This window comes from Salarias fasciatus, chromosome 16 (genome assembly GCF_902148845.1).
Source record: "Salarias fasciatus chromosome 16, fSalaFa1.1, whole genome shotgun sequence".
Taxonomy (NCBI): domain Eukaryota; kingdom Metazoa; phylum Chordata; class Actinopteri; order Blenniiformes; family Blenniidae; genus Salarias; species Salarias fasciatus.
The window spans coordinates 11,199,612-11,215,865 of record NC_043760.1 but is presented as its reverse complement, the minus strand read 5'-3'; the positions used below and the strand labels follow the sequence as shown (position 1 = coordinate 11,215,865).

The 16,254-nt window shown below is 43.9% G+C and overlaps 1 protein-coding gene across 1 annotated transcript in view; it reads right to left on the bottom strand.

Annotated features, from left to right (window-relative positions):
- The window catches only part of tns1b (tensin 1b), a 96,681-nt gene that overhangs the window by 17,662 nt on the left and 62,765 nt on the right, over nt 1–16,254 (bottom strand). The window contains 1 exon segment of the mRNA XM_030112722.1: nt 3,277–4,752. Coding sequence (XP_029968582.1) covers nt 3,277–4,752 — 1,476 coding nt within the window.

Here is a 16,254-nt window from a genome sequence, read left to right as displayed (position 1 = left end):
GGCTAATAAATATATAGAAATCTCCAATACACAGGTCTTCAATCAACCTACCTCACAGAAATGTTTTCTTATTCACTGCATTAGCAGTTACTATTACATTAAACTCCCATTTAGGAGGAGAAACAGCTTTCTCCCCATGAACTAGCTCCATCATACTGAAAGCAGCATGAACATGTCTGGAGGTACCGTCTTTCTACTGGAGCTGAGAGGTGTTCTTGGATCTGAATGCAGAGGCTTCACGGAGCTGGTTTGTAGCAACACACAGCCTTTGTATAATGTTTGTATATGGTGTGTGAATTTTATAAATACTCATATTTAAATACTCAGAATCTGTAAGTAGCTAAAGGTCACTTGTACTCGTCCTTTAAAAAAGTGGTGTTGATGCAGCCCTCGTTGAGTCAAAGGGAGTCAGAGGTTAACTGTGATTGATCTTGACTTGGATTCAGTTCAGTTACTTCTAGAAACCTGGACAAATAGAAACAGGAGTCATCAGGAATACACTTTCCACACTTTCACACAGTGCAGAAGACCAAAGGAGTCTGGAAACATTCTGTTCCCCCCTTTTTCATGTAGTAGGTGGTTTCAAATTCTTTATGATCCACTGAGGGGGGGAAAGAAAAAACAAAACTGCACAGCGACTTTTCCATGAAGGTCAGGCAGTATATAAATGTCTGGATGGCTGAAGAAATAATCTCATTAGAGCTTCACTGTGGCTTTACAACACCGATGTTTAAATTTGACGTAGTGTTGCATCACTGTACAAGTCGACTGCCGTCTGTGGTAAGGAGGCCAGACTGGCCCCCTTCCCCACAATAGTCCCGTCTACATTGTGGTCAGCGACTCTCAGCGGACACATCGGGCTTTAGTGATGTTTCCAACTAGGACTGTGGTCTCTCTTACATTTGGTGGCTTTTGTCTGGCTTTGTAAATCTTGAAAATAGTGTGAGCGGAAAAAAAAAAGCTGGCTTGAATGAAGGCAGTGTATCCTGGCCTTGGTATTGTTCGCAGAGTTTGGCAAAGCGGATCTTGTGACATGCACTCTCCTGGCAAGGGACAGAGTCTCCTTTGTGCTTCTCCTGTCTCATTCTTGTGAAACTTTAACATTAACCAATTTTCTATTTTTTTCTTTTCCCTCTACACCACAGCTGGGGTAATTTAGCAACCTTGAGGGCGAAAACTGCGACTCAGAACAAACAGGAAAGAAAGGTGGTTGTGTATAAAGAGTGTCAATGGTTAGTTCGATGACGACGCTGCTCCATGATGACGGGGAGAAATCCCAGGGGAAAAGGCAGGAAGTGACACAAAAAAGACAACAAACACGAAGCCATCATGTGAAAAGTTCACCACACTACAATACAAAGCAGACACACACACACACACACGGTTGAAGAAACACTCAAAAAAAAGGGGGTTGCCCTTTTAATCTGCGAGTGTTCCTTCACACAGGATGATAGAACCAACCCGAGAGGGAGTGAGAACGACGGTGCTCAGACTGAGAAGAGGTCATGCTGGGGATGACCCTTTGGACCCGAGCCGAGTACTCTGGGTAAAGAGATGAGTGATGAAAGAAAGGAGAATGATGAGGACAAAACTGAAAGAGACAGAGGATGAGGTATCACAGGACAGAAGAAGCAGAAAGAAACTGACGCTCATTTTTCAAATCAAAAAATAAATCAGTTTTCTAAGGTTGGAATCAGTATCGGACTATTTTTGTCACTAAATAAGTCTTAATGGAAGGCTTACTGAGGACATTGTACCGAACAAAAAAACGTAAAAAAAAAATCAGTTCCTTTACATTGAGAGGACAGTAAAATGAAGCAAAGCACGTTATTGTTGATTCTGGAAAAGCTCATTCTGCCGCTTGTTATCTGAGGCCTATCACACCGCCTCATGTTGACTTTGTTCCATTTCTTGCTGCTCTGGAGGATGTCTGACGGCCTTATCTAGGGACAGTCGACCTGCCGGACTGGAGGGACGCTTCCTGTTGGAGCCCGAGTGATGGGGACTGATGAGGTGACATTCAGGAAATGAGATAAGGCCAGAGCGGTGTTTTTCCAACAGGGGTGTGCGTGCAGCGCACAGCTCAACATACACTCCCCACAACAAAAACTGGCCTGTATTAAAAACAACAAAAATACTTTAGATGAAAATTAAGTAATAAAGTTAATATTTGGGAAAATATTTCTTAGGAAAGTGACTTGAAAATCCCAGCAGTCATTGTTCGTGGTAGAAATCTGGAGTGGGCAACAGAAAAAGGGTGGACTGTGATTGATGAGTCCAACCCAAGATTAGAGACTAATCTTAGGCTGTGTTCACACTGATAGTGTTGCTCCTTGTTCTGGATCGTCACGGAGAGACTGCACTATAGTCTGCTTCGCTTCATGATCAGTCTTGCTTTCTTACTTGTGACTAAAATATATCAACATACAATTAGAGGGTTTGGTTTGGTTTAGGTTTATTTGAGCATTTGAACATTTGGTTAAACCAAATGTTTTCTGAGGGTTTTCTGAGATGTGTAATTGAAAGCAGATAATTTCCTCAAATCTAATGTGTGTTGTGGAATGCTGCTGGGATTATTGATAACTAAGGCCAATCAGTTGGCTATGAAATGTAAACACATGCACACATTATGATTTGGGTCTTTTATAGTATCTTTGGTCGGTGATTCAATCACACTTTAACTGACCAGTTTGTTTCAGAGACAGAGACCCCTGAAGGTGCCGGTATTAGTCTACTTGTGAATCATGGTTTGGATGGTATTTTTCTCCAAAATTTGCATCAACAGAGCAATTACAACAGGATTCCTTTGATTGAATCCATACCTGCAAAGTGTCAACACATCCCAGACAGTCAAACCAGTCCTTCTTTTAGAAACGGACAACAATAACTGGATATAAAATAGAAAAACTAAGGTGTACACCTTCCATGTATGGAGGCACATATGATGTTATTTGAAAGTAGAGATGTAATTATGGAACAGAATTACTATATCTAACCTTCCTTTTTGTCTGTGTACTTTCACTTTATTTTGCAGGATTAGTTATGTCAGGTTCATGGCACACATGAAAGCTGAAGTTTCCTCCTGCTCAGTCATTACAGTTAAATTCACCCCAACAAGTTGATAATTTGAGCAATTTTGGGAATGAAGATGGCAGTTTGTGCAGCTTTTTCAGAAAGACCAGAGAAATCTGTGAGATCGCACAGATACCTTGGAAGACATAATTCAGATCTACCATTCAAAAGGTGATGGTGGAAGTTATCTTAATTTGCTCTTACCAGCCACTCTTTGAGCCACCAGACCTTCTACGTTGAAGGCTTCATCGGGCTCGCTGTCTCTTGCCTGGGATGCTGTGCTCGGACCACTCTGGACCTCGGACACAGGCTGCTGCGGCGTGGATGGTGGGAAGCTGGACTTCAGTTGAAGATGACCACCGGCAGCTGGTGGAACTTGTGAAGCGACACTACTTGCAATTGCGTCAGACGTGTGGGAAACTTGGACAGGGGCTGGCTCTGGAGTACTTGGCTTTCCAGGCGACATCTGGGATGGTAAAGAATGACCGACGTGGCCGGACACTGGGCCAGAGAAGTGGGTGTGGATGGCATCATCAGCCTGGTAGGAGGGTCTGGCTTGAGTCTGGGAGAAGGACGGCTGTGTGGTCACTACAGTGTTTTCCCGCAATGGAGCGCTTTGGGATTTGGTCACCAGTGAATGACTCGGTTCCAGGTCCAACATGAGAAGATTAAGGGTCTCAATCGATTGCTCAATCTCCTGCTGGGAGGCGCTGTTGCGATGAGGGAACTGTGGCAGGCTGTGGTGGCTGGGCAGTCCAGCTACTGACGGAGGTGGACTGAAAGTGAGGCCTTCGGTTACGGGCTCCTCGGGCACGCCAAACCGCTGCCAGACATTGAGGCCACGTTGGACGGCATCCCTGCTACTCGTAGTGCGGGTGGGAGCTTGCGGCATGGACTTTGGCTCTGCTCCAAACGACTGAGAGCGGTACATGCTGCCGTTCTGCGTCGCCATGTAATTACCCGTTATATCACTTTGGTTTGGAGCGACAGGTTTCTCAGACAGGCCAAAATGTGGTTGGATGGTTTCTAGAGGCTTTTCTGGGATGCTGCGCTCTAGATAGGGCACGTGGTCTTGGCCATTGGTGAGTGACCCAGACTGATAGTAGAGGTCAGCCGGGGTAGCTCGACCGTCCGTGGAGGAGAACGTCCCAAGACTGTCGACGCTGTTGCCTTCTTGGCTGTTAGGCAGCTCATCATCTAAAATATCGGTTTCACGGTCAACACTACTGTGTCCGTTAACGTGGACCTGGGCAGGCACCAAGTGAAGCATCCCCCCAACTGCCGACGTTGGGGTGGACAGGTAGGCCTGTCGGTGCATGGGCCCCTCCAAGCCACTCAGCAGCTGCTCCAGCTCCTTCTTCTCCTGGGGGCTGATGGGCTGTTGGACGGTTTGGGTGTGGTGAGCAACGGAAGGTAACTCCTCGCCGACAGGGATGTGTGCCTGGCTCACCGCGGAGGCCTGAGGAGCTACTGCTGCCTCATCGGTGCGATCGGTTTTGATGGAGGCAGTAGAGTTTCCCGAGTCGCTGCTAACTGACAGAGCGTGGTCAACTGCTGGCAGCACATGTTCAACAGCAGTGGGCGGGAGGCCGTTCGATGTGACTGCTCCGTCAACAGATTCCTTTTTGCGAACTTTGGCGTAGAGGCTGCCGTCCAGGGGTCCTTCGGTATGAATAACGTCTGGGAAAAGAAGATAAAGTATTATTAGAATTGGAATGCATATCAACCACAAAACCCTTAATTCTCAACACCGCTTCAATTTCAAATGCTCCAGTCTTATTAGCACTCGAACGGCTGTGGCTCAGTTGGTTGAGCGTTTGTCTCTCAACTGGAAGGTTGCAGGTTCAATGTGCCAAAGCAGCACTTTCACTGGTTTGTGAGTGCGTGTGTGAATGGGTGAATGTCATTAAAAGAGTAAAGCGCTTTGGGGATCACTCAAGGAGTAGAAGAGTGCTAAATAAATGAAATCCATTTATCATTTACTACAGTAAACTCAACCACACAGGAATTGTTTCAGAAAAAGTTAATCTGTACGCTTGAATACCAGTAATATCTAAAGATAAAGTTTGGTTTGATTGACAATATTCACAGTGGTGAATTCAGCCTCGGACTGTTCAACGGACCAGACAGTGTGGTTCTGGCAATAAACTTATAACCAACAGCTTCCCATTACAGTAACTGATACAGTATGGAGTAATAGTCATAGAAAGCTGATTAAACATGTTGCTTTTTAACTCAAGCAAGACAAACCCCCTTCTGCCATTGCTCTCTTTGGGATTCATTAAAATATTTAAAAGTGCAATGAACTATCCAAGAGAAATGTGGGTATCAGGAGATCGTGTGGGCCCAACCAGAGCAGCTGCAGTGAAATTAAACACTGGCTCAGATCCACTTATTCTACCAGCTTCAGGAAATGAGCGGGGTCTGTGCGGCACGCTATGTGGAATAAACTATGAAATCACTGCAGCCTGCAATCCGTTTTCTCTGGCCAGCAGCATTTAATCCCTGCCACCTGAGAGAAATGGGTGGTGAAAAAAACAAGAAGGAAAATGTAAACTGTAAACAGAATTTTATAAAAAGTTAAAACAAATGAACTCATGGAATTAATCTTAATTTGTTGGTAAGATCAAGGTGCATTGTTGAAATGAACATGAACACATTAATCTGGTGGAGTCCCTCCAAGAGGAAGCGGGGTGCCCCAATCAGAAGGACTTAGTCATCGCTGGAAAATCCGCCTCACTGAATGAGGAAGGCCTGGAGGCTTTTCCTAACCTATGAAACCCAAAGCAAACAAAACACACCGAGATTCCCACTGAGAAGGTTGAAGCACACATCTAGAGTGACATAATTGCATAAGCTTACAAACACATTTCAACTCTCTCATCGAGCCGAACCAGCGCTCTTCTTCATACTAGTATACCAATGTGTTCATATCATCAAATGAAATCCAAAGTTTGTCTCTATTTTGGAATGATGGAATAAAAAATAAAATACCGACGACAAAAAAACACAATTTAGTCACAAAACTGACAAATTCTCTTCCTTTTTCTATTAAAAACGTCTTAACCCCTTTCGGGGCATGTCCTGAGAAACAAATCAGAGAGAGAAGCTTCACAAAGAAGCAGTCTGTGTCTCTGCAACTTCTAGATATCTCCATCTCTGCTTTAGTGAATACGAGGCTCTGTAAGGGAGCTCAGTGGGCGTGCACGAGGTTGGGCACTGCAAGGTCTCCTCGTCTTGCCCGAGGCAACTTGCCAAGGGAACGGCGCGCTGTAGTGGCTGTGCCGTCCGACTGCTGGAAACAAATCCGATGACTGTCAGTTCCAGAAAATCACATCCAAAGTGTTCTGCTACCAATCTGTTCACGTGAGTTTGCTTTGGTATTCTTGTGGGCAGACCAAACACAACAACATTTTTAGGTGAAAACAGAAAACTTTCATTGTGTTTTAGTGTTTGTTTACACAACAATGTTACTTGGAGCCACTGAAAATGCAACTTTTTGGAAACGGTTCCTTAAGTGGAACTTTTCAAAAATGCTCTGACTCCATCTCCATGTAGATGGAGAAAATATTGCCACGGTACATGAGCTCCATGGCCATAGTAAGAAGTTCTTCTGCACATGCATCAGTAGACGGACAATAACTCCCATGGCAGCCTCCAGTGTGTCATGACTCCCACAGGCATATTCTCCTGTTACTTTGTACTTTTGTAGTTAAGAATCACCCAGAATTACAATCCAACCTGGTCATCTGTCCATAAGAATGTCCATGCGCTCACTATTGTTAATATTTATAGTGCATTATTCTATGTGTGCGTGTGTGTGTGTGGTTTCACTACAAAAACAGTGTGATGCGTTTTCATCTACAGCACATTTATCATGAAGACTGTAAAAGTTATGATTGAAAACCCCCCTCCCCAACATGACTCCAGATCTAGTCATCATGACAATTATACCAGTCATTAAACTGCTCAAGTGTCAAGTGAGTATCAAGATGTACACACAATCTTAGTGCAGCAGTCATGTCGACAAACATAGACATCAGTCATAAAAGAGGAGCCCTGCTCACTTTCCCTGTTTCAGCTCCTCCAGAATCACCTGATCTGTCGCATCCTGAGCCACAACACCTCAAAGCGCTTCCTGAAGGAGGATGTTTCCCTACCTGTGTGAGCAGCGGATAACAGCACCGTCCCAAGCTGAGCGTGGGGAAAAGCCCTGCAGAGGAGCCCCGGGGGTGGGACGTAAAGGATTACAGCTGCAGTTAGGAGTTGGTTTTGGCTCCAGTCCCTTCTCCTCCTCCTCCTCCTCCTCCTCCCTTCCACTGAATAGTTTTCTGTCTAGCCGGAGAGCTGCTTCTGTTGCTGCCGCGGCTCACGCTGGACTAAAAGCTTCCCCCGCTGGGTGTGCGTATGTGGGAGGTCTATCACAACAGCCTGTCTGATGGTGCATGGGAGAGATGGGTGGGTGGGTGTGTGGGTGGGGGTAACAGGCCGCTGAATTCCACAGACTGAAGTGCGATGGAAGGACACATCACTGACTTCCTTATTACGCAGATATTTAGGAGGTATGAGTTCAATAACCCCAAAAACCTCAATAAATAAATTTGAACCATCCCCTAACACATTGAACAATAATAATAACAATGAATAAGTAATTAAATAAATAAAGAATATATAAAATCACAAAAAATAATTTAAAAAAAAATTAATTTTAAGTGACATGAGTACACGTGTCAAAAACACTGCAGTAATGGAAAGAGCCACTCGGTCCAACAACACTCATTTAACAAGCTCTCTCTAAGCAGGAGAAAACTCCACCCTGCTGCAGACAGATGGTGAAAACAGAAACATTTGGGTGGGTGAAATAAAAAAAAAGATCTGATTTATACAGAATACTCAAGTAAAATGTTCAAGGTTGCAAATAACAGGTATGTCGACAGCAGCATTTAGTTGGGAAGAATTGGTTTAAACAAAATTCTCTCATCATGACAGGGCTATTCAGACTTACATGAAACAGCAATCAGTAGAAATTAGCACTTTACTTCTCTAGAGTGTTATCCGGAACAATCCACACCGACCACAGTAGTCATTGTTACTGATAAACCGATATGTCGATATCATCCTCGCTTTCAGAGCACAAAGCATGTTACATGGTTCAACTGCCGCAGTTATCTCTGTCACATTGGAGTCCTTTGCTTGTGTTATACTCTCTTTACTCCAGAATTGTCAAACATAAGGCCCATTAGCCAAAACCAGCCCGCACAGTCCTCCAATCAGGTCCGACAAAACCAGTTAGCGAATAGAAAAATGCCAAATTCTAATTGCATTGAATTTTTTTTTAAAGGCTGTTGTGGCACCATTTTACCAGTCCACCTAACATCAAATCGGGCTGTATGTAGCCCCTGAACTAAAATGAGTTTGTCACCCCTGCTTTGTTCTTCCTAAATCTGTAATTTCTCCCATCCTCTCACTGTGGTCTATAGATGATGATGGTATTGACAGAAGGTATTCCAGCTGCGCTACAGAAGCCCTCTCCGGTCAGCAGTCTTTAACTCGCCCATGTCCTCACTTTAGACACAACGTGACTCATTAGCAGAACCCCCCCCCCCTGCCCTGTTAGAACTATAGGATATCTAATCTGTCACTTTACACTTGTGGGATTTTGTTTTTAGCAAAGGCAGACTATTTATGTTGTGGCTGCTTCTGTGTGTGCTGCTGTTTTCATTCGGCTAAAATGAACTCACATAATCCTCCACAAATAACCTTTGACAGCGCGTCCCTTCATTTGATAAGAAAGGGCATGTGTATGCATGATATTCTACACGGTGAGTGCCTCTGTCGGTGTGTTTTTACACACTCCGCGGGAGGTAAATACTTGCTCTGCGATTCCAGGCGCATTACTCAGAAGAGAATGTCTGCCACGGCCGACCTCCTAGGCCTGACTAATTATACAACAGTAGGAGAGAGTGAAGCATGTCTGACCAGTCTGGACTGACCACAAAGATGGATAACAGGAGTCCATAAAATGCACGATTTAAAAAGGCATTGCTGTGAAAAGGAGATATAAAAAATAGGTTTGTCAGATATGTACTCTATGGAATACCTAAGTCTTGTGGATGGAAGGCACTGCTGGATATTTTCAGGCTCTGTGCTCCAGATGGTGCAACTGTGTGACCTTTTCATCTCCGAACTTTGAGCTCTGACCCCTCGGTGGCAATAGATCCCCCACTTACAGCGGAAATGCCATGTTTCCCCATGTAGGCAGTACAAACGTGTGTGAGCACCTCATTCTGAAACAGACTGAGGGGCAGAGCAACGATGAGACAGCTTCTGGGAAAATCTGCACAGTACAGGCACCGACCGCAGGACAAAAATACATTTCTGAGCACATTCAGATTTAAGAAGCTGAACTCGATGGTGTAACAGTATGTAAGTTTAGCCTGGTGCCATATTTGGTTACAGTTAATGACTGAACTATTGATTTGGCCACAAAGCAAGTCTTTGCTGGATGTCGGTGTTCAAGGACACTCATTGAAGTAATGCTGCGGTCTCGTAAATGATCTACACAACTCCTGAGGTGGATTAATTAGCTTTTGAAAAGAGCGATTTAATAAAGTCAATGAAGGCGGGCTGATATAGAAACACTTGTCATGCCAGCATATTTCTCACTGTGACTCAACTTGATTGCGCAGCGTTGCAATTTTCAGTACATTTTAGCTACTGTCAACAAAACACTTCAAATGTAAGTACAGGGACTTGTTGTTGCTTAATGAACACTAGCTCTGCAACTCATTAAATATACATCAAAGTTTACTTCCAATCGATGCCTGAGAGTGCACACTCTTTAAGACCGAGGAGGCAAAGAACAAGGTAATGGAAGGTGGCCGGGAACAAGCAGGACAAAGGTATTGATCACTGTCAGTCACTTTAGTCTGGAAGAATCTGCAGGTAGTGCTGGAAGCATGCGCACTACACACACACAGTAACACTAAATAATATCCGACGTATTCAAATACATCTCAAAGGACTCTGCAACTCAACACTTGCAACACGTGACCTGGAGCTACTATTGGATAACTATATTTAGCAGAAACACTAAAAACAAACACAAAAAGCATTGCCATGAGTTCCACACACACAGACACACACACACACACACACACACACCATGTGCTATAAATCACCTAGACAGCTCATCCATGCAACGCATTATGTTTCACTCTGGATGAGGCTGCGTCTCAGGAAAAGTCATCAACAGTCGTTAGCAGCAGGGTTGCGAAGGGAAAATCCTGAGGGCCAAATGAGGAGAGCGTCTGATGAGCTGGCTGCACCTTTCCCATTCTCCGAGCGAGAAGCGTTGCTGGACCAAGTCCTGCTAGCTCTGGTCTGGAGAGACTTCAGAGGCAGAACCGCATCGTCTTTGATAGTTTGCACAGATCCTCCTCAAAGAAGCTGTTGTCAGCTCTTGTTCCAGGCAACATCCTGGTCAAGGCTTGAGAAATGAAAGCTGTCACGCTCTTTAACAGAGGTATGAATGTGTAATTTTGAAGGGTTCTGAATGAATGCTCTTGCTCTTTCTTAAAAAAAAAAAAAAAGTGATGTAGAGAAAAGGCAGAGTAACCTCGATAAAGGTTTTCAAATGAATTGGCAAACCTTTAGTGGTGCTTTGGGGGTTTGTTTACATGACAGCGGGTGCAGGGTCTAAGCCATGAAGTACTAAATCTTAGCAGTGATAGTGCGGGTATCTGCTACAGATGATCCCTGAAACAAAGACGGGACTCAACAAGCTGAGAGTTCCTTGATCACTGACAGGGTACTGAAAGGAAGACGACTTTTTCCAGCAAGTTCCTTTTGTGAAGGGAAGAATACAGTGTTATGACAAAGAGCAGGTGACGTGGGAGCAGGGATAGAATTCTCCTCAGAAGTAAAAATGTAGGAAGGGAGGAGGGATCAGTATTCCCACTGGAACCAAAGTAAAACTGTCTCAGCTCCTTTCTCTTTGCAAAGTTCATCTCCTGCATCTCCCTACCGGGATCTGTTCAGTGATCCAGCTGACCCATGCAGACGGTCTCGGTGGGCCTGCAGCATAACAAATAAGTCAGCGGCACCTACTAAAGACAACTCTTGGCTGATAAATGTCCTCCTCCAAACATTCCAACCACTGAGGGAAATTTTTGAAAGGCCGTTAGAAAAAAAGTATGACCCATAAAATGAAGATGTTCTTGGTGTTCTCCGTCCACAGAATAAAGACACGATGATCCCGTTTACACGTTTCATTGTTGTTATTGTCCATCGAGTCATGCATGTGAGTTTACACAGAGATGGAGCAAGAGTAGTTTTCAAAAGGTTGCTTTTTTCCCCCGTTTCCATGGAGACGGACTTTTTTCCAAAAGTTCCACCGTGTGAGCCATTTTCACAAACTTTTCTCAGTGTCTCCGAGCACCGCTCTCATGTAAACGGACTTCTAGAACGCAATAAAATTCTTGTGTTTTTATTTGAAAATGTTGTGCAAACAGGCTTAAATCTGGATGAAGGACTGAAGAAAGTCTGGAGTCTCGAGCAGAGAGATTGTGATAAATTATCTTCTGGCTCCTATTGGGCACTTTTAGCCAGATCAGCTGTATAAAGATGGCTTGAGACGAACAAGAAAGGGAGTATTTGTCCAACAGCTGGAGTAAAGCTGTCCCCATTGAGAGGTAACAGACCGCTCATTCATTCCCACGCATCGTGGATGGCAGATAACCAGGACTCCTTCACTCTCTGAGCTGCAAAGGTCTTTACAGCACTCAAGATACAGTACAAAACCTCAAGTGTACCATCAGGTTTAGCAGTATAGGACCCAGATTGTGTATGCATTGTAAACCATGTGTTGTAGAAGCATTCACATTGATATGCTAATGTGTTGCAGTAGTTTTAATGTCCTCTATATCTGCCTTGGCAGAAACCCCTGTCTCCGTGCCCCCGCAACCAGGGTCCAAGCGGGGACACTCAACAACACAAGGCACTTGTTCTCTATTTGTATCCGTTGCATTCTTAACCAGAAGGCCTGTACTTTTCTGTTTTGTGTTACGCAATCGGAGCTATGCACAGTTTGGAGTCAAAGCAGCCTAATCCGCCCAAAGCCTCCGACCAGACCGAGGAATTGATGGCGTGGAAGCCTGTTGCCAACACAAAGGGCCAGACAATTCACCTCTGCATCTTCCTGGAGAGACGCCACGGTCTGACAACAACAGGATTTTAAGAATAATCGCATTCTTATGAAGGATGTCTTCTTCTGAATCGAGGGCAGAGTTGTCACAGTCTCTAAGTTTCGCTAGTTAAAAGAATGTAAAAGCCAGCTGATCTCACGAGTCGTGGACAGCTGCTGTCCAGAGTTCTCACATCAAAAAGAAGGTCAGACATGTACACATTTATCTGATATTCATTCAATCTTAATTCAACTCATCTGGACTAATCTATCTGCCACGTCTGCATCTGAAGAGTCAGTGAGATCAACTCTGGACCGAAGGTTCAGGATCCAGTACAAGTCCATTAAGAAGACAGTGGCGGCTCATAATAGACTAATCATCTCACTTAGTAGTAAAGTATCTTCACACATTTGATGAAAGAAGTGATACCTCTATGCTTCAGAAACATATCTATTACAGTTGTCATTGCAGTCCACCAGGCTGAGCCACATTTCTCTAAAATATACAAGAATTTTATTCAAGTGCCTGTCAGACTGGACTTAGTAGAACTTCTTGTTTGTTTTTTTGGCTTGGAGCCTCTCAGACTGCCTCTAAGAAAGGCTGTGGTCTAACATTACAGTGAAGCCAGACATTGGCTCATAGACCCACTCGACAGACAGAAGGAGCTATTAAAGTAAAAGCAACGGGCAGTCTCCCCAATTCGGGTCTTCATTCCTAGACATTATTTTGTTATGGTTCCCACTGATCTCTGCTAATCTAATTTTGACAGTCTCAGAGCAGGTAAAGCTGGCGGCCGCCCGAGATGCCAGTTGTCACAAATTGGAATCCACCTTGGAAGCCATGTTCAAAAAGTTGTGTTTCCAGCAGCTCCAAGCAGTTATTTTCCCTTGAAACCATTGTTGTGTGAAGATAGTTCTGGATTCAAACGCCAGTGAACATGATAAAATTGTACTTTAACAAGTCTGGCCCAGTCTATTAAGTTACCTTATCATTGAAATGTATGGTTTCATTCTATTTTGAACTATTAGAACATCTGAAGCTATAAAAAAATCATGCATCAAGATAAATGAGCACAAGCAATACCAACGAAGGCATTCAGATCAGTTTGATCAAATTGAATTGGATTCCATTCAATCGGTTAAAAATACTGTTTCATCTCCGTGTCAACAACTGTAAACTGCTGACTGAAAACAGATGATCCATCAGAGTGCTCAACTATTAAGTTGACACACCCACACACTGTAACTGACACAAATCAACTGGTGCTTGAATATGTGGTCGAAATTGTAAATAATTGGTTCATTCAGGAGTAACAGTGGATAACTGATGACTCCTTGTGATCTTTGATAAAAGCTGGTAAAACTACCTGGTGAATAAACTGATCAAGCTGTTAGTCCTCTGCTGTCCACCAGTGCAACTCCACAAATCTCTGTATTATTAGAAATTTAACATATTATGACTGTACAGGCAATAATCCCTTTGTATCAGACTCTGTTACCCAAAAAGGTAATTAAACTGGTAACTAGCATAACTGGAAGTCAGAACAAATGGGTCAGATTTATGATATTCATTTTGAAGCAAACTATAAACTTTTTAATATGCTGTGAATAGACAATTGATCAAATAACAAGAAAAGATGTGATGGGAACATTTAAGTTAGATATGAGAAAAAGTAGAAATCTTTGACTAATCTTCAAGTCATTTAGAAGGACAATATTTCACCGCTCACCTGGCCAAACACAGCGTTCAGATCTCAATCAGCGGGGTGAAATCATTCTGCTGCATCAAGTGCTATCTCCAGCAGGGTTATGTAATCCCTCGTCCGAGTGCAGCTCAAAAATACAAGTTCCTCTAGACTCAATAAAGCCACTCCCTCAGTGAAGCTCATGGGGTCTCCTGGTGTAAAAGGTTGGGAAGCAGCCACGGCTCGAACACAGACATCCCTCACTCTGACACATGAGCACGAGAACAAAAAGGAAGGCGTTGGGGCTCTCTGGAGAAAGTGCACAACACAGGGAAACACTTACTGGCTTCTGAGCAACAGAAAACAAGCTTCCACAGAGAAATCAAGGACACAGGGCTCATTCTGTTCCTCCAGTCTGCTACAGTACACGAAGACCTCAGGCACACATGTGAAGCTTCAGTGTTGGACATTATCCCCGTTATTAAGTAATTGCTTGGATGTGGAAAGGCTGCTGGGGGAGTGACCTCAGCCGAACCAGGTGGCAAATGTACGAGAATCTGATGATTTGTTGAGATTCACAATGCATTTCAGTTTTTACCTTCTTTCAACCATAAAACAACGGTCCTTTTCTTCTCTTTATATGTCTCTACAGAGCACTTTGGAACAATCTCACCACATTCCAAGACCACAGCAATTAGCTTGTTAAGCATAATGATGTTTTTCCTCGTAGGTTTGACAATCGGATTACAGAAATGGAGACAAACTGGAGAAAAAAAAATCTAAAAGATCTTTAAAGTCAGACAAGTTTTTGTAAAACATTCAACAACAGCAGGCCATTTTCCCATAAACTCTAGAGAAAAATTAACTAATAAAACACAATGTGGCCAAGTGTTTGGATAATAGACAGCTTGATGTAATAAGTAATTGAGTGCTGCGTCAACATTCACAGAACCGATCACTCTACTCACATGTGAAAAGAAATCAGCAGGACGAATTTGACTTTTCTCTCCAGCACTTGTCTTCATTAAAATCACAGCCAAAGTCCAGAACAGCTAGCGGACGGTCGCATCACGCCAAAGTGAGACCGGAGGAAGACGCTCGGCTCTCAGAGGCTGAACTGTCCTTACAGAGAGAGCAGCATGCTCCAAGCCACTCTGACACTCTGTCACTCCTCCTCCTCCTGTGAACGTGTGTGCTTCACGAGGAGTCAGCCTTTAACTCCTCCAACTCCTCAGACAACACGGAGGAAGAGAGAGAGAGAGGAAGGGAGAGGTGCTGAAATGAACCACTTCTCCAAAATAATCGAGAAAAATCACACTTTCTGCCCAGCAACCTGTTTCTGATCACTCTCCTTAAAACACACAAACATCATGCAAACAAAGGTAGAAAACTGCAAACCAGCACTATTTGCTTGTGACAACAACACAATCCCACTGTCATATTTGTGAAATCTGTTTCTTTAGCACATGTTTTTTCTCTTCATGTATCCCTTTTTCCTCCCTCCAGTTATTCCAGTCATGCAGTGGGCTTGGCCGGCTGAGTAAATCACTTGAGTAGTAAACAAAAAACACGAGGGTTCGTCACAATACAAGCTGCAATCAACGCAAGCTGTCAGAATCAGCATCGGGCCCGTTTTCTGCCTGCGTGGGAGGGGCGCGTCCAGCAAGGGCTCATCCCAGAAAACCCAAAACACCTCATTAGAGCCTTGTTAACACTAAAACGGTGGAGGAAACGCAGCAACGTTTCCATACATGCATGAGCCGAGGTGTCAGCTTACACTGGGTCAGACGTCACGAGCCAGCGGCGGCCACACTCCTAATGAATGAGTGAATGAGGGGTGATGAAGCCTGAGGGGCTCGACTTGATCCAGGTCCAAAACCCAGCGCGTTTATGACATGAAAGGGGCGGATGATTTTCTACCAAGTTGCAGAATCATGTTTGAGACACGTGAGCGTCAGGAAATAAACTCTCAGGCTGTGTTATTCTATAGCACTGCATCTGGGAGCTCTATTCACAATAAATCTGGCCATCAACAGTTCACAATTACATAAATTACAGAGAAGCTCCGTTTGAAACTGGGTGGTTTTTACACTTGTGGCAATTTGCAGGCTTCAGCACGTATGTTCAAAGAAATTCACCTTCATCAAAAGGCTTTGACGTTGATGCTGCTTCGTCTACAAGGCAGATTAATTACATCATTTCTGATCCATTTGCTCAGGAATCATTACGGTCTTACTGAAATCATAAACAGCTGTCACTTTGACGAAACAGCTCCACTCACAGTCTACTTCGTAATGAGTTTAAACTCGTACA